Source organism: Sebastes fasciatus, chromosome 8, assembly GCF_043250625.1.
Source record: "Sebastes fasciatus isolate fSebFas1 chromosome 8, fSebFas1.pri, whole genome shotgun sequence".
NCBI classification, from domain to species: Eukaryota; Metazoa; Chordata; class Actinopteri; order Perciformes; family Sebastidae; genus Sebastes; species Sebastes fasciatus.
In genome coordinates, this window is record NC_133802.1 from 28,747,049 (window position 1) to 28,766,977 (window position 19,929).

A 19,929-nucleotide genomic window follows, 5' to 3' on the forward strand; every position below is an offset into this window, starting at 1 on the left:
GGTCATTTCCTGGAGGCTGCAGGATATTTGCTATATTAATATTTGCTATGTCATTCTTGAGATTCTGAGCTCTCTCTCTCTCTCTCTCTCTCTCTCTCTCTCTCTCTCTCTCTCTCTGTCTCTCTCTCTCTCTCTCTCTCTCTCTCTCTCTGGACTGTGATTGGTCACCGGCATCAATTTGAGTTGACATCATTGCGGCGGCCCAATCAGAGAGCTGTAGTGTCTCACCCTCGCTCTGTCTCAGAGTTTAGGATGTAAGGTGTATGTTGTGTGGACATGAGCTCCATCACTGCTGAGTTAGATTAATATATATTGATGAAAATACTGAATGACTTTATTAACCACTGATAAATATCTAATGGTTTCTATTGTCTGACGAACAGAGCTGAGCGGTGTGGTGGTAACACCCTCCATCTCTCTCTGTCTATTTTTAGGACAGCAGTAACTGGGCTGCTGACAGTTCTCTCTGATTGGACAAGACTGTCCCCGTGCTTCCAGGTACACATTTACATAGTTTGATTTGATACTATTTCTTAACCCTCATAGAGACAGTTTATTTAGCAGAGGACAAGTTTGTATTTTCAGTCTGGAGAAAATTAATTTATCCTGAAGGTCAACAGTCAATATTTATGAACATTTACTGTCAACATTTAGTGGCTTAAATGGATTGTGGTGCTTTAGAGGAACTCAAATGTGTAAAGTTTGTCCTGAGGGTGAAGCTAAAGTAGAAGTCACGGGGTCATTACAATCAAAAGGTTTGGAAGTCTGGGGAACATGAGTCTGTGTGACAAAGAGGAAAAACTAGCCTTGTTACTTGTTTATTTACAAGTTAACTCTACAGACACTTTTAATCCTCTGAGAACGCGATCCCGACCGACTTTACTGTCTTTCAGAGGCTCTAGCAGGTTCGCTTTTAGGGCCACAGACATCATATGATACTAGAAAAACCTAAGGAATCCATTGGTACCAACCACGTCATACTAGCTTGTCGGGAAGGACGCTAAATAACGCTCAAAACTTAAGCTTCATTTTGGCGAGGAAAAACTGTCATGGCCATTTCGAAAGGGGTCACTTTGACCTCTGACCTCAAGATATGTGAATGAAAATGGGTTCTATGGGTACCCACGAGTCTCCCCTTTACAGACATGCCCACTTTATGATAATCACATGCAGTTTTGGGCAAAAAAATAAATAAAAGCAGTATAAATGTGTTATTCTTGCCTATTCTAACATGATGTGTTTGAATAGTTCTGCAGACTGTGGTCCCTAAACAGTCTTGAAATAGCTTAAATTGGGTATCACTGTAAAGCTGAGACTCTTGTGGATCCAATGAGTATACTCACATGCATGTGACCGTGGTGTAGCTCGTTTATAGCTAACGTTAGCTATTTACTTCTGGCGATTGCATTCACACTTCAAAAATCATAAAGTGGTGTTCATTTGAGATTATTTTACTGAACAGAAATGATCATAAAAATGTGTTTGCCACAGAGATTATTTTCTGCAATAATCCAGAACCCAATGGAAAAATCCCATTGGGTTTTTTGCCGAAGGAACCAGGGCGAAGCTAACTTCCTGGTTGGCCTACAAAAATACGTCATCCCTGGAGCGCTCTATAGATTATGCAAGAACAACTGAGCCAACTCCACTCGCTGGGGAAGATTAGTGGTTAAAAAAGCTAGTAAGTAGACCTTGAGTTAACTTTTTATTTTGCTGACAAACAACATTAATGGTTTGAATAGTGGCAGTCTATTAGTAGTTTTAATTAAACTGAGCAGGAATAGCATTACCAGAGTCTGAGATGTTTCTCCCACCAAACCATAATCCAAGTACAATGCTTACTGCAGGTAAGGAACACTTTAACACTTAAGTGAAATGTTAACTTTTATGAGTTTTTGATGCAATAAAAAACAGACAAAAGTTGTCAAATGTTCAGATGTCTGCTTGTGTGTGTGTGTACCTGTAGGATTCGGTCACCCTCTCTGATGCGTCCGTTCTTGGCTGCTATGCTGTTTGGATTAACCTAAAGTTAAAGTGGGAGAAAGATGAAGATAAACAAAGCAATTGAGGAATAGACAGATAAATAAACGACCTCATGAATTAAGAAACAGATGATTAATAATGACTGACTGAATGGATCCATCAATGAATAAATCGGTATAAGCTGGCCGAATGAAGGAGAGAACGGAGGAGTGAGTAGTAATTGGTTGAATGAATGATTCAAAGGATAAGATAATGAATAAAGTGATTAATGGATGGATGTAATAAATAAATTAATAGGTAAGAAAGAGAAGGATGAATAAATGGAGCAAGCAGGAGTATCACCTTTATGAGCTGTATTAATGCATCAGACTTTTCTGCATTTTTTCCAAATAAATGAGTAAACAGATGCAGCCCAGTCACCAGAGAAAAATGTTGGTCTTTTACATTTCTGCAAACCACGGATACGTTGAATGATTTAGCATTCGGTCAGTGAATGACACCATAATGTCAAGGCAAAAAGAGTAATGAGAACGCCATTCCTGCTTTAGGCGTGTCATTTTCAAGCCACATAGTCTGTACTGACAGCAATGTAAATGCATCTGCGTGAATATGCTACGGTCGGAGCTAGTGATGTAAAATAAAAAAAGAGAGAGAGACTGCTTATAGGGGAGGTGGATGGGTCCAACAAACACAGGACTTTCAATCAGGAGCTGTTTTGTTTTATAAGTTACGGTATGTTCGTGACATGTGTTTTTAGTGACGTTTGTGACGTGTTTTCTGTGTTTCTGTAGTTTCTGTATGTATTTTACTTAGTTTACGTTCTTAATTCAGCCCAACCATGAGATTTTTCCGAAATCTAAGTAAGTGGTTTTGTTGCCTAAACATAGAAACCATTGTTATGTTATTTTAACATAAACCATGATCTTTTTTTCTAACCATAACCAAGTAGTGATGTTGCCTAACGCTGGGCATTAACTGTACAATTTTAGCCCGTTTCTGGCCCAAATTTTGAGCCGCACGACTCATTTTAGAGTCGGACCGAATTCCAGCTTCGACGGGCGTCGGTTGCCGTGCAGTGTACAGGGGGGACCGAGGGCCGACTAACTCGGTTCGGGAGGAGTTAATCAGTCCTCGGATGAACTTCAGAATATGTCAGAAAATTTGGTTGGCCGTCCACAGGCTCTTGCACAGTTGAAGCAGAGCCACCAGCACATTTCCCAACGTCAGCACCTTTTTTCTACTTTATTTTACAGTAATCAGAGCGTCAAGATAACAATGTAGGCTACAATAGATATAGTAAACCGTAGCTAGCTCACCTCCAATTCTCTCTGAAAAATGGATAAGCCATACTATCCATGTCTTCCTAGCCACCTGCAAGTCCATATATGCCGGCAAATTCTTTATTGACAAAACGGTTTCACGTGATTTTTTTTCTCTATTTTACACGTACAGTGTGAGCACTCAGGTCGTGGCTAACGATCAGACCGTACAATGTGAGCACATAAATCGTGAGCTTTGGCTTTACATCGCAAACGATCTACTCCTACAGTAGGAGTAGGAGTTACAATAACATTTCTAAAATCGTACAGTGTATGCCCAGCTTAACCAATCATTTCACAACATTAACCACGTGGCATCGTGTGTTTCTGAAAGTGTGATACAAGGCTGATATGGAATGTATTCTGGGTTCAGAGGCATCCACATTCAACGTATCCAATGTTTACAGAAATGTACAATGCCAATGTTTTTAAAGATACATGAGCCTGTTATGAGTTAAATAAATGAGTGAATGAACTCTGGGAAGAAGGAAGAGTATAGAATAAAGGGATGAAGAGTAGATGAGTGTCACCTCTCCAACGTAAATCCCAAGATCCTCCTCGTCCTCCGTCCGGTAGCAGACTGTCAGACCCAGCTTCTCCTGCTGACTGGATTTGTACAGCTCCACCTCCTGGAGGAAAAGGGGAAGATGGTCTGAACTGGTTTGGTCTTTAAGCGGTCTTCAGACCAGAAAGTGGCAGAGAAAAGTTCACCTTGTGAAATAGTAGTATAAAAATAATCTGGTTGTGTGGTTGGTCCAGTTTTCGTATAGGTTTGACTAGTCGTCAGGTTTGTCCCAAACTTTAGAACAAAGACTGTCTTAACCTCTTAAGCCCTATAGGGTACTGGAAGGTGTGGTTCGCCTAGACAGACATACCCAACGTAAATCAAGAATAGCTCCTCAACTACCAGGTTTATATGCATGATGTTGGTCTCTATGGATAGGTAAGACCTCAGAGAATTCCTCCCAAGTGTAAGTAACATTGTTTTACAATTTTTTTTCTAGAATTAGACAGTGGATAACACCATTACAGCAATGATGCCATGCACAGAGATGCCACTGAATTCATTCAGCAGCTCCTTGCCTACAACTGTGCCAAAGCAGATATAAATACACAAAGCACATAGAGTCTACAAAGGTTTTTAGTAAAGATAGGACCAGGCGAACTCTCCATTTGGAATACTTGGCTACCCAAAGTGTGCCAAATGGGTTTTCTACCTCTTGAAAGGGAATATGGCTCTAAAATACTACTGATATCCACTACAGGAGGATATGTGCACACAATGGAGCCTTGGGCCAGGACATTTACCCTGTGCATCATCACATTCTACCATTGTGCACAGTATAAAATCAATAAAAAAAAAACCCTAATTGTATAATTTTGACTTCAAATGGAGTAGTTTTATTATAATAATAAAGTAAAACTGAGATAATAACAAATAAGATCAATAACAATGTAAATAATATAACAAAAAATAATCAGTCAAGAATGTACATTCAATAAAAAAACGGAAAAAAATATTATAAAGCAAAAATAAAAATTGTGTGCGTTTATATATATCTAAAATATTGAAATCATTGCCAAACAAACATTGTTTGGACAAAGGTGTTGTTTTAGTAGCGTTAAGGCCTCGTCTTTTAGAAACAATTTTGAAAAAAGACCACAGCAGCATTTTATGACGTTTTTAAAGGCATTGTTTTAACACACAGCTCAGCCGAAAAGTGGTACCGGGACCGTCGGGTAAAAGAGGTTAAGAAATCAGAGACCTTAGACCATCAGTGGTCAGCTGGAACTACCAGTTAGGACCAACAACCCTATCTGGTTTTACCTAGAGGGCATCGACAGAGGGAAGAGGTGATTTAAGAAGGAAATGAAGGATGTAATCAAGAATAAAAGAGAGTAGGACATTAAGAAGTAATTTAGGGGGATATAATGATGGTGGAGATTAGGAGAATGAATGAGGATGGAGAGAGAGAGAGAGAGAGCAGAGGAACGAATGAACATGGCTTAGAAAAGGCAGAGGGGGAGTAGAACAGGAAGTGTCTTTGGTACACGAGCCAGAAAGAACGAGACTGTTTCCACTTTGCTGACTTCTTTAATGACCAAACAGGCGTTTGTCTCAAACAGCTCTGAACCAGCGGAGCAGAAACGGAGACAAAGTGCCATTCAGCTAAACACAGTGGTCCATTAGGCCTGCGTAAACTGAACTAAGAGCCTCTTTTTGAAGGTTAAGACCAGTCTGACCATCACTCATCTCGATTTTCTCCGCCAAACACGACAGCTTGTAGAAGTCAACTGGTTCCAGTAACATTTCTGGAGGCTGTGGATGGTTTTGCAGCACAAGCAGAAAATGTCTGTATTTCCGTTTTCCATCCTCCAGGTCTCATTTCATCGATTCTTTCCTTTGTCTGTGTTTCCTCCCTGTCTTCTCATTCATCACTCACTTTTTCTTTCCCTTTGTCCTCATATCCTCCTTTTCTTTTATACCTCTTCATTCATTTTTACACTTGATTATTTATCTCCTCTTCCTTTTTCTTCTCTCACTCCTCCTCCTCCTCTGCTTTCCATTTCTTTTTCCTCCCCCTTCTTACCTTTAACCTTCCCTTCTGTTTTTTACTTTCTTATTCACTCTCATCCCCTCATCCACCCCTACCTCCACCCTCCTCTCGTCTTTCCTTCCAGACTCAAAATCTTGTCTTCTCTAAGTAACAGTAATAGTGATAAGTTGCCCTTAAGCAAGGCACTGAACCCTAAACTGTTTGTTATACATAGCAACGGTCTGCTATAAAGAAATAACAGACTGTAGAACACCGTGATTAACCAATTAGAATTGAGTATTCAACAACGCCGTACTGAATTACTGAATTGCGTCTCCCTATCTTCATGTTTTATGAGTTAGAGAACCCTGAAAATAGCTCATCAAACTGATAATAAAGGAGTCTTTCCTCTGTTCTCATACAGCAAGTGAAGAGCCACAGCTGGCTGGTCTGCTCAGTTCATCATATTCCAGATGTTCATATATTCATCAGGCTGTATGACTTTATACTTTTCATGGAGTCACAAATGTGCAGCGGGGATACCAGTAGTTTCTGAGGGGGGGGGGGCTCAGCCACTGTGTTGTTGAATGAATTCAAGACATTTAGTTTTTTAGTAATACAGCAGCAGTTCTCACCTCGTACTCCAGGTCATCCTGCCTGTCCACCTCATGGTTGGAGACATCAAAGTAGTCATCGGGGTCGTTGTACTCAAACACACAGCTGGAGGGAGGAGGGAGAGATAAAATCAACCCCCATCGTATCTAACTTTATATGGCAAGCCATTTTAACATTTAATAGCTAGACAGGAGATTCATTAGAGATATCTGCAACGTCATTTTGCCTCGTCAAAACTCTAATTCAAGATATCCATAATTCTATTTTGACTAGGCAAAAATCGAATTTTAGATATCCGTAATTAGATTTTGACTTGTACGATTCAAACTACTTTTGCCACTCATGTGTATGGGGTTTCTCACTACAGATATCCACAATGCAGTTGTGGATATCCGCAACTGAATTATGACTAGTTGTAGTTCCAGTTTCAGATATCTACAATTTAATTCTGACTAGTCAGAATTCCAGCTCAAGATATCTTCAATTCCCCTCAATTGAAGATATCTACATTGTCCTTTTTAGATATCTAGAATACAATTTTGACTAGTTATAATGACGGGGTTTTGACGAGGTGAAAAGACGTTGCAGATATCTGTAACTACGTCAGAAGGGGGCGGGATGGGACGGGAGGCGGAAGCTATTGAAACATACTATGGTGCTGCACTGCAGCCGTATGGGTTTATAAAGTGTGTCTGGAGACAATAAATCTACAACACGTTGTAAATTTCACCACAACTCTCTAGAGAACAAAGCTCTCGTTGGCCACAGATTCCTTGATGATGAGCTCCTTCTATTTCATGTCCGTTTCTAACTATCTGATCCACAGCGGTCCCTGAACCACTCGTCTCACAGCCGGCTGCGCATAGAGACCGATGTTATGTGTCCAGCTCGGAGGACGGCCCATTTTGATTCAAATGAGGTTGTAGCTCGTTGTCTACCTCACTACAGTTACAAAGAGCTGTCGTTTGTGTTTTAACAACTTATGAGTTATTGATCCGGGAAGTTTGAATCTGTGAATATTTTTCCAACTTTACCGAACTATCCAAGTTTGCAAAAGCTTCTGCTGACACTGTTCAGATGCTTTGTTGGGCCGATTTCCAGTGGGAAGCCTTGATGAGCAACATCATGCACAACAATTCTGACTAGTCAGAATGAGGTTTGAGATATCTGTAACTGTTATTTAGGATAGTCAGAACTGAATTACAGATACCTCTAACTGTCGTTTTGACTAGTCACAATGACGTTATAGATATCTTGAATAAGAATTCAGACTAGTCAAAATGCAGTTGTGAATATCTCTAATGTTAATTCAGGATAGTCAAGCTTAGCTATTAAATGTTAAAACGGCTTGCCATAAACATTATAGATTTTTCACATGTGGAGACAACAGGTCAGGACGTACAACTCATTGATCCCATACGGTCCCACGAGGTGAGGGAGGGGAGGAGAGGGTGGAGGTGGTGGAGGGGAGGAGGAGCCGCCTCCCCGGTGGTGGTGGTGGTGGTGGTGGTGACCTCTGCCCTTCCCCAGCGGCACGATGTTCTGGAAGCTGATGTCCGTCTGCGTGGCGTTGTCTACGCAGTCTGGGATCGCCACCATGGCAACGGAGTAGATGGAGCTGCTGCCGGTACCGTTACCGCTGCACACTAACGTACCTGAGAGGAGGAGGAGGAGGAGGATGAGGGTCAGGTTAACAACACAGAGCTAACCTGAGTTTACACTGAAACTGTGAAGACACAGTAAAATTAGTTTTCCATCTTCTAATCTTTACTCCCCTCATCCAATTTGGCGACTTTAATAGGCATAATTTCTAACTCGTCTTATCCAGCAAGTTTACAGTATTTGAGCTTTATCTAATGTGAGTTAGAGGAGCTGCTGATGACTTATTATAGGTTCCAGTATGATGAGGTTTTAGTCTTCATTTCATTTAAATGTGCTCCACTTTGAAATATAGTTCATTCATTTCGAGGACATCATGAAGACCCGGGCGAGATGAGATCAGACAAGTGAATTATGTGGAATATAAAAGACACCTTATACCCATATTTATGACCATCACCAAATCAAAGTAAATGGAAGCCATGAAGCTTAAGAAGAATCTTTATTTACTGCCTGTTTTTATCTTGTCAACTGTTTGCTTGTATAAATTAGGAAAAAAATAAATAATAATAAATACGAGGTGGGAGATGATACAGATGGTGTGTGACTGATATTGAAACAGATAAGCAGAAATGATAAAACGCTGCGGTAACATCAGAAAAGATGGTAAAAGTCAAGTGATAACACAAAATGATTTAATATTTACAAAGATGAGAGGAAAAAGATGAGAGGAAATGTCAGGAGATAAGAGGGGAAAAGATAGAAGAGATGAGAAAATGTGACAAGGAAGAGGAACATCAGCTGAAACTAAATGGGACGAAGAGAAATGGGATACGATGAGATGTAATGAGGCAAGAACGTGGGAAAGACAAGTAAGAGGATAAAGTGAGGTTTGGGTTAGAACTAATGAAGGGAGATGATATTAAGAGATGAGATGAAAAAGAGACAAGACAGATTTTCGTCTGACAGCAGCTCAAAACTTCAAAGAGAGCACAAACGAAAGAAAGAAAGAAGGTCAAAGCACTGACTGAATGATAAAGAATGTGCTCATGTTTGTGTCTGTTAGTGGGATGAGGTGTACCTTTCCTCCTGTGACTCTTGCGGGCCGACCCGGGTTGGTGCAAAGGCTCCTGGGAGTTTTGTGGCCTGTCTAGTGGGAGCTGAGAGAGCCTCCGTCCTCTGACCTGGAGACAGGGATCAGATTCACAGCATGTCATTTATGAAGCAGAATTTATACACAGGCAATGAGCAAATACAGAATAAACTTTTGTCACTTTTGGTTGCAAAAAAACAAGATGATGTTATCCAAAAAAACAAGATGGCCTCGGCCAAAAAATAAAGATGGCCACGGCCAAAAAATAAAGATGGCCACGGCCAAAAACCAAGATGGCAACCGCCAAAAACCAAGATGGAGAAAGCCGAAAACCAAGATGGCGACCGTCAAAAATCAAGATTGCAACCGCCAAAAACCAAGATGGCAACCACCAACAACCAAGATGGCGACCGTCAAAACCAAGATGGAGACAGCCAAAAATCAAGATGGCGACCGTCAAAAACCAAGATGGCAACCGCCGAAAACCAATATGGGACGGCCAAAAACCAAGATGGCAACCGCCAAAAACCAAGATGGCGACCGCCAAAAACCAAGATGGCAACCGCCAACAACCAAGATGGAGACAGCTGAAAAATAAAGATAGCAACCGCCAAAAACCAGGATGGGACGGCCAAAAACCAATATGGAGACGGCAAAAAAAACAATAAGATGGCCAAAAAACAAGATGACAAACGCCAAAAACCAAGATGGAGTAAGAGTAACTTTGAGTACTCAACTAGTTTACATCCAAGTTGTATTTTGTACTGCAACTCTAATATGAACTATACTACAAGTAAACTGACAGGTATACTGTTATAGTTTACTAGTAATATACTTGTAACCCACTTTTTAGTTTATGAAAGTACACTTTTAAGTATACTCTCAGTAAACTACTAGTTTAAAAAGAATTACTGTTGGTGAGTGTTGATATATTTTAGTCAAGAGGCAACTACAGAGACATCAAGCAAGTATAGAGAGCGCTAACTGTAGATGTGAATATATGAAAGAGAATCGTCAAAAAGACTTTGCACACTCATCAAACCTTCCTCACATCAATCAATGATTAAAGGCTGTATAGGTGACAGTCTGGGAGGAAATCTTCTCTATCTATCATCTGCTTTATGGGAGTGGAACCTTATTAAAGATGACTGATAGGAGGCGGATGGAGGGATGAGGAGTCAGTGAAGAGGAAGAGAAGTCAGACATGGAGGAGGATCATTGAGAGCTGATGGATGGCAACATCCGAGTGTGTTCTACCTTTACGTTTCCATGTCTGTCCATCGGCCGCAGGGAGTCACTCCAGCCTTTTTGCTAATGAGAGAGAGGGAGACAGAGACAGATTGTGTTACTGAGGATGGGAGGAGAGATAAAAACACATAAACGAGAGACTTGAACATTAAAGACAAGATATCTTCTTGTATTTGTTTGCTTGGCGAAAAGCATAGTTAATATAGAACATCCATAATGTTGGTGTGTGGTTGTCTTTATAATATTTTTATAATAATTTCTGATATTGTTCGTTATCTTGGTTGTAATTTAGTGTGTTTAAAGGCTCCACAGAGTCATGGTCAATGTGCACCTCCATAGATGGCGAATCGAATATTTGCTCCAACGTTTTCGGAGTTTAGAAGCTCCACAAACGGCTAGCGCCTGCCGGGGTCGCTACCTCGCCAGCCGGGCAGTCACTCTCACAGACCGCTATGAGCCTGCTGGAGCTCTCTAGAGACCGGTCTGTAGACAAGAGGCTTTTATTTCCTTGTTGACGGATGATTTTGTTTAAATATCGCAACACAAATGTCCATTATAAATTAACAAGAACCTGTGATTATCTGCATTTTTAGAGTTGAAAAGCTCCACAATGGCCCGCGGGCGTAGCTCGCTGGAGAGCCGGCCAATGACGCTCACAGAGCGGCTACAGAGCAGCAGAGTGGCGAGGGAAGAGGAGAGGGAAAGAGCAGCCTCTGACGGGGCAGAGATAACCTGCTGAGACAACATGATCATTTTTAACATGACTCTAATATCTGTAGGGAGATCAGTCCACTGTTTTGTTTCTGTAACTGAAAAAGCAGTTTGAGTAAATGGCCCATCTTACGTCCCCATGAGCTGTTGGAATAAATAGTGTTGTATTAAGTAAGCTGTATTTTTTGATTATATTGCAATAGTGGTACGAGTTTGTTTTATTGTCCAGTGCTTTAAGAGCTTGTTTAAAGGCTAAATCCTGGTCTAGCACACTGCAAAATATGTTTGCTTTAACTGTTTCATACTACTGAGGAACGCAGTATGTACTGTATACTGCGTCCGTCAGTAGTATGGTTTTCGAACACAGCTATGTTATTGCTTTTTAAATCATACCATCAGATTTTAAATTGACTCTCGCTCAGACTTCAGGTGCCATGTTACCAAGAGACGAGAGGGGCACGTCAAAGGAAACCCCCCCTAGTGGTCTGCTCAAGGGCACATACTGTAGGCAGAACAGATGCTAATTTACAGGGCAGTCAGTAACCCCTGGTTCACTCCCACCTCAATCAACAGCTCATAATAACTGGCTTCCACACAACCAGCCGCCAGCCACACACACACATTAGCATAAATGATACAGCTGTAAGCACAACCGTGTACGGGCGTCACTCAGGGGGCAGTATGAAAGGAAACACCTGCTTGCAAATGAACATGGAGGTAATTATTTATGCGTTCAGCGTGTTTGTGTGTGTGTGTGCGTGTGCGTGCGTGCGCGTGCGCATGTGTGTGTGAACTGTAATAATGAAAGTACTGTGTGTGTCGTTTTATTAGATTGTCAAGCGTGCAGGAATCGTCACGTGCAAAGTTAATGCCTGAAGACACACTCGCATCAAACTAATGCCTGAAGACACACATGCAGAAGAAGGCCTCTGATGCACACGCTAACATGCTACTTCCAGGTGAGACACACACACACACACGCACACACACACAAACCAGCTCATGAATACTTGCATGGTTGCACACAGACACACACACCTCTCCTCCTCCCTGCCTTTGTTTCAGAGCTGATTGTTATGCATTACATGGCCTCTGCAGGTTGTCTGTGTGTGTGTGTGTGTGTGTGTGTGTGTGTGTGTGTGTGTGTGTGTGTGTGTGTGTATGTCAGTGAACATAAGGCCAGTCAATACTCACTCAATACCCACAATCATCTATCAGGCCTGTTGTGGTCCGGTCAGTGATTGTGTTTCATCTGCCATTAAGTAGGTCGGCCGGGAATTTCCACCCTGACATAACACATTTCTCTGGGAGACAACAGTGTGTGTGTGTGTGTGTGTGTGTGTGTGTTTGTGTTTGTTCTTCAGTGTGTGGTTATATGGAGAACATGCTTCACTTGGTTCCAGACCTGTTCTGGTTTGTTGGCCATTTGAAACGGGCAGGCGAATGGCTGCTTCTTCCTGGTCGAAAAACAACTCAGCCAATCAGAGCCTTTGAAGTTAAACTCATTCAGTCATCTCTTTTATTTCAAATTCATGATCTTTTTAAACTAATCGATTAAAATATTTAATAGTTAATTTTGACTAATCGCAAATTAATTATACATTTTTGTATCTGTTCAAAATGTACCTTAAAGCGAGATTCGTCAAGTATTTAATACGCTTATCAACATGGGAGTGGACAAACGTGCTGCTTTATGCAAATGCATGTATATATGTATTATTGGAAATCAATTAACACAAAACAATGATCAATATTGTCCAGAAACCCTCACAGGTACTGCATTTAGCATAAAACAATATGCTCAAATCATAACATGGCAAACTGCAGCCCAACAGGCAACAACAGCTGTCAGTGTGTCAGTGTGCTGACTTGACTATGACTTGCCCCAAACTGCATGTGATTATCATAAAGTGGGCATGTCTGTAAAGGGGAGACTCGTGGGTACCCATAGAACCCATTTTCATTCACATATCTTGAGGTCATGGCCATGACAGTTTTTTCTCAACAAAATTTAGAGTTAGTTTGGAGCGTTAAATATCGCAAGTGGCGTAAAAGAAATTAGTGGCGTTAAAACAAATTTGCGTTAATGTGTTATTATCGTGTGAACTTTGACAACCCCATTTTAAACATTTTTCAGTTTAAAATGTTTCACGTGTCGATTTAATCTGTTTTTTGGTTCCCCTCATCGTAATTAATTTTAATCTATGGTAATAAAAGTCTGTGGTTGGATCTGTGTGTAGCTGATGGACAGGCAGGTGGATGGATTAATGGACAGGACTGGTAACAGTAACATTGTCTTTGTTCGTCTGTGTGGACTCTGGGCGGTCGACTGTGAGTGTGTGATGATAATGACAACATTTCCCCGGCAGCCCGCGGCGCTCCCGCTCATTATACTGGTGTGTATGTGTGTGTGCTTACAGGGACGGTAACAATACGAGTCCCGACTGGGCTCTGCCACATTAGCCCGACAGAAATCACAGCTAAGTGAAGTGTGAAATTAATAACTGAACGGGACAAAAGAGCTGACTGTTGTCTTCTGTTGGAAATAACCTGCTATCTTCCATACAAGAGCTGGCTTTCATCTAATGGACCTTTCTGTTTCTAGCTGGACAGGATGGATCTCAATCAGGAGCCTGTTGTGTTTTATCAATATGGGTTATTGATCATTTTCAATAGAAGCACTCAATAATTCTTGTGAAAACAAGAAACGTGCGGCTCAAAAAGCGAACTGCCGATGTATGGATGCGTTTGGGCAAAACATAGAGATGTTTATTGTTAAGGTTTAGAAAGAAATAATATGAAAACTGTAGACTACCTCTCAGCCTTGGTAACGTGTCCCACATTGTCCCACACAAACATACTCTTTGTCCCACATTTAGCTTGTTGGGATCTGGTCACCTTACATATAACTCTGTGTTATTTGACCAACCAAGAGGCTTCTTAGTGATTTGCTTTGACTTTTAGATTATGGAGACTTCATTACTGGCTGAGTACTGATTGTTATACAGACAAGTACCAAGCAGCATTATCATTCTGGGCCTTCATTGAATACTTCAGTCAGTATTGACTAGTTGTCCCAGAGGATTGATTTCTAATCTCTGCAGTCTCAGTGTGTCAGAGAGAAGGGACTGAAGTCAAATATGTTAATGAAACATTTTCTTTATTACCTATTATAGCCCTGTAGGTGCTGGGAGCCTGTTAATTCACCCGATTCGACTGTTATCAGGCCATTAAATAGGCGTTATCGGTCACTATAAGCACCATAGATGTGGGTCATTAGGGGCCTGCTACGCCTACTACTACGTTGTAAAAGTGAAACTGACATAAAACCGCGGCCGTTATGAATCGCCATCATGAATCTCCCAGAGAACCTGATATGGAGAGGGCAGAGAAGAGTACCGGTATGCAAGAAAAAGTCACGGTACGCCAAGGAGTATAATGAAGAAGTGCCGGTACTGCGTCTGGTGCGTACCGGCCCACTTCGAGCACTGCTTTTATTAACTAAAAAATGGGTCAGTTTAGTCCCAAAATGTATTGAAGTAGTACACTTACAAGTATACTACTACTACATTGATATTAGTATATTTACAACATGAAGTATACTTGAGGAAACTTGAGTATACTTCATAAAATAAACTTGAAGTACACTATGTTTCCATAAGGGTTGCTGTTGACCAATGTGTTGACAGTCACCACCACCGGAGCCTCACAGCTAGCTCAAAATGAGACTTGACATGTAAACAGGCAGCAGAAGTGATTAAAATGAAAAGTATTGACAAGTAAAAAGCCCGACTGAAACACAAAGCGTGTCTTCAGCTTACAGGCCCACTGGGTTTGTAAATACGACTCACAGGCGTCAGCTTTAAACCGTTCTGATCAGCGCAACGCGTTAACATATGGAGTTGATGGTGATTACTTTTATTGTCCTGTATTGTTGTCGCCATGTGTTCAGTATGTCGGAGTCTCCGTCAATATCACCTCCTGGGGCTTCGGCACGCTTCTCCTCCCTGCTCATTAACTATTTACTGATTCCATCAACACACACTTCCACCACATTTATCAACACACACACACACACAGAAATAGTTCCACATCAACACACTTTGCTCCGGCATTTATCTCTTTCACCAACGCACTCCCTGCAGTGCATGTACGCGTACACACACACACACACACACACACACACACACACACACACACATACACTGTGGAGAAAGAGATGGGACGAGGGATCCATTTTTCATTCCCAGCATGCCGAGGGGAAAGCAGAGATACTATAATCATACCCAAGAGAGGGGGAGCTAAAGGAGGAGACGGAGAGCGGTCAGAGAGAAAGAGATGAAGGTTGAATCCAGACGGATGAAATCTGAAGAAACGGGGAGAAATGGAAAAAAAAAAAAGGAAGAAAAAGGGAGGTGGGGTGAAAATGCAAAACACCAGACAGGGAAGATGAAAGAGGGAGAAAAGAAGAGAGAAGGAATCTCAACCATTAGAGAGAGATTTCTACTTTCAGGCTCTCTTTCACCCCTCACCTCTATCAATCCTCTGGACTTTCAGAGTCTAATGGAAGTCAAGTTGAGGATTGAGGCCGTGAAGATTACTGAAAACTACAAAACCCAGACAGCCCCGGTGGACTTAATTCAGTACGTGTCAGAAGATACACCATATCAGCTCATCTACCGTCCTTTGAGAAGGAAGATATCCTGATATCTGAACAGACTATGGGTACAGTGGAGAATTAAGAAAAGCTGAAATATTGCAAAAAAAATCTAAGAGAGAGAAGATGCAAGAAAGACTGAAAGAGATTGTTTTGAACTAGGGCTGTCAAAGTTAATGCGTTAATAACTTTATAATAGCCATACACATAATGTGTATAGATGGTTTACAAACCAATTATTAACCATTAACAAAGTATTAAATATCTATCTAAATGGTGTTTATAGATGCTTTACAAAGTATTTATCAACCATTTAACAAGGTATTATAATCATCAGTTGCATCTTTATAATAGCATCCAAATAATGTTTATAGATGGATTACAAACCAATTATTACCATTAACAAGTGTAATAAAAATATATATCTATATATATATAATGTTTATAGATTTTTTTTTACAAAAAAATGTTCAAAGGTTTACAAATAATTTGATAATCATTAACAAATACGTATAATATATAGTATATTAAATGTAATGATGTGTGCAACAATAAACTGTTAAAATAATAATTATTAGTAAACATTATTAATTATCATTTCATTGTTTGTCAACCGTAAAATAACTATTAATGTTCAATTAACTATCAATTTACCATTTATAAATGATGGTTATTATAAAGTCTTAACAAACATAAATGTCAGTTGATAAATCAGTGGATTTCTGCTAACACAGATAAGAAATATGAAGATATTAAAAAAACAAATCATGATGAGAGAGACAATGAAACTGAAGATGGAATTGAGCCAACTGAGAATCATTAAATCTCATAAACTGTGTTTTTGTCACCTGGCTGTCATCAGAAACCGGCCGAGAATACGATGTACTCAGGCCAACATGGTCCAATCAGTCATTACGCTCAATTATAATAATTATAATCAATCCTCTAGATAATAACTCCAAAAAGGCATCAGCATCCCAATAAACAGGGCTGTTTTCTTAATTTCTAAAAATGCATTTTGAAGATGGAAGATTTTCAACACCGTGAAGGGAGAGAAAACAGAGAGAAGAAGAACGCAAACACCTCAACACACATCCACCTGCTCAGAGGAGAAACACGTCTGCTATGTTTTAGATTTTAGACGCTCCTGGAAACCTCCAGTGTTTCCTCAAAACACTTAATTATGATTCATAATCCAAACACATTTACATTTTACCTTCCAGGGATTTCACTGATGCTTCTGTCAAAGCAACAATAATCTACAACATTTCCTCCCACATAAACGTTGGTTCCTGTTTCTGTCTGGTGTGTGTAGCTCTACACCACACACTGTTGCAGTCATACTTGCCAACCTTGAAACATTTCTCTCGACGAAAATAGTCTGAAAATATGTTTTTCTTTTTTTTTGTACAATCTGTCCATCAAACATTGATATCACTCCAATTTAGCTCCGCACATGCAGCTTGTCACTCAGAAACATTTGCCGCCCTCTTGGCCATAACATAATACGAGTGATTACCATTTCATTTCTTGAAAAAGAAAACAAAACATGTAAATATGAACACATAACTCATTTAAAGTGCGTAATATTGGCTTTCAGCTGTATGAGAGGGGCACAGAAAGATATTACAGAACACATTTATTCCTCGGGTTATTACAGTCATGATCCTATTATGTAAAACCACAGAGTATAAAAATGTATCACTGCCATAATGGGTTTCATAAAAATCATGTATTAACTTTACAGTAACACAGAACGGTTCAGTGCCTTGCTCATGGGCAGGATTTAGAGTAGTGTTTCAACTTTCCACATCTAGTCACAGAATATTTTCGTGCGTGGGCTGAGCGAATGTATTGTCGAGATAGCATTAAAACTGTTGTCATTAAGTTAAACACACGGCTGTTTCTTCATTAATTCCTGCATTGTTGCAACACAGTCTCACGTTAGTTTGTAAAATAGTCACAAGATTTAATCTACTTTTATTCACGTACATAGTTAGGTTTAGGAATAGATTGACTTGGTTAGGTTTAGGCAACAAAACTACTTAGTTAGGTTTAGGAAAAGATCACGCTCACAACAAGCACAGATTTTTCACACGAAAATGTATAAAAATGATTTTATGGGTTCTTATGAAAGACAAAAATGAAACACGGCAATGCAGCTAATTTGCACCCGACCTCAGCAACATGTCTATCCGTCCTCCAGTGCGCTGTGGCTGGCGTGCGGCGGTGCGGCTCCTCAGTGCAGCAGCAGCCAGACGGCCGCCTCACCAGGAGGAGACGGTGAAGAAGAGAACGAGTGAGAGAGAGTCGGTGTTTTGCGCTAATTCTTGTGTCATTTGTGGTCTCATAAACAGTAAATTCATCTAAACTGGGTTGAAAAACGATGAAATCTGGTTGCCATGATAATGAAATACATCTGACTATTAACCACACCCCCAATCTCAGTTTGAGAAAGAACATTTATTCAAAAAGCACGAAGTAAAACTGACTGTTTTTTGACCCACCCATCCACCCATCCGTTCGCCGCTCTTTATATTTCCCGGTTTACAGTTACGTGGATAACATACAAATTGATTTTATGAAAAAAAATGCAAAATTCGTGTCTTTGAACATGAATTAATACATACAATTTTTTGACTATTTCACAAACTGCTGTGCGACTGGGCTGATTGTTCACATCATGGTGATGCATCCCAACTGCATCCATACATGGTTATAATCCGTATGTTGTGCTAGACATGTTTCCACGCTCTGCTTGATACTGTATCTGCATAAAGACGGCAGTGTAACACACGCTGCGCCGCTCCAAGTTTAAGTCACACAGATTACCTCCCTCTTGTGTGTTTAAGATTCAGAACTGCACAGCAAACACATCAGTGATCCATGCCATCATTTCCCTCCTGATGATCTGAACTACCGTTACAGATGATGGAGTCTGGCAGCGTCTCATTCTCAACAAAATGGTTGTTATGACATGTTTATGGACACATTTCCTCCTATAGCATTCCTATATAAATATATATTATATGATCCGTTAGCAGTGCATGACAAAGACTTCAGACAGGGAAAGCGGTGCGGTGAGATGATGGCGAATACCATTATTAACACATCCGCCAAGTATACGCTGATCCTGTGCAGGGTTGTGGGTGACTTTCATATAGACGATTTTCATATAGAGCAGGTCTAGACTGTAATCAAAAGTAAAAGTTGAAATAAATGTATATAAATATGACTTATGCCAATGTTAGAATATAACATTGGATTATTATTATCGATGCATAAACAACATTTTAATGTAGATGGGGCTAATTTTAACTACTTTATATTCCTTTGGGTGGTTTAAATTATGAAATAAACATATTTTATGAGATGATCATATATTTCTATGTAAAACTATTTACCAAAGTAAATAGAATAAAAGCAGTGAGGTGAAACGTGCAATATCTCTCTCTGAAATGTTGGAAAGTAGAAGTATAAAGTAGTACCTCGTAATTGTACTTAAGCACAGTACTTGAGTAAATGTACATTCCACCACTGGATAAATTATCGGTGTATAAATATACATTTTAGGAAATACAGTTGTTGATATTTGAGTTCCATCACTGAATAATAATAAAGAGCTGCCAAGATATCAGTGTAAACTACTGACATAGCCTGATATTACCTTTAGAGAAGACGGCCTTAGGGCTGCAACACCTGGGTATTTATATTAACATTTGATCTGTTGATTCGTTTTTCAACTAATCATGAAAAATACACCATGATTTATTTATTTTTTTGTCTGACAAACAGCTCAAAACTCAAAGACCTTCAGTTCACTGTGATATAAAACAGAGAAAAGCAGCAAATCCTCACATTTAGGAAGCTGGATTTACAGGATATTTACAGCATTTTGACGTGATAAATTAATTTTAATCAATCAAAGCTTCAGCAATATTTTTAATCCTAAAAAAACTGGCTAGCTAGAAATCAGCTGCTGAAGTTACTTTCAGCACTCTGTCTTCGACTTTGGACTATATGTCTTCAGTATATCGTCCTCTGGATGCAGCAGCAGTGCATCATGGGATTGGTATCAACATGTTACCACCTGGCGTTCAGCTCAGAACCACGGCTGAATACAAACGAGCTGATTGTGTCTCCAGAGTGTTTCTTCTCTCTGCTGCT

At 40.1% G+C, this 19,929-nt stretch overlaps 1 protein-coding gene across 2 annotated transcripts in view; it reads right to left on the minus strand.

Moving 5' to 3' along the window:
* The window catches only part of LOC141773128 (PDZ domain-containing protein 4-like), a 48,172-nt gene that overhangs the window by 18,335 nt on the left and 9,908 nt on the right, over positions 1-19,929 (minus strand). For both annotated transcript variants that reach the window (XM_074644819.1, XM_074644820.1), the window contains 6 exons: positions 10,404-10,457; positions 9,135-9,237; positions 7,857-8,109; positions 6,475-6,559; positions 3,833-3,931; positions 1,961-2,023 (listed from right to left, as the gene is read on the minus strand). In XM_074644819.1, coding sequence (XP_074500920.1) covers positions 1,961-2,023; positions 3,833-3,931; positions 6,475-6,559; positions 7,857-8,109; positions 9,135-9,237; positions 10,404-10,457 — 657 coding nt within the window. The remainder of the gene's footprint in view (positions 1-1,960; positions 2,024-3,832; positions 3,932-6,474; positions 6,560-7,856; positions 8,110-9,134; positions 9,238-10,403; positions 10,458-19,929) is intronic.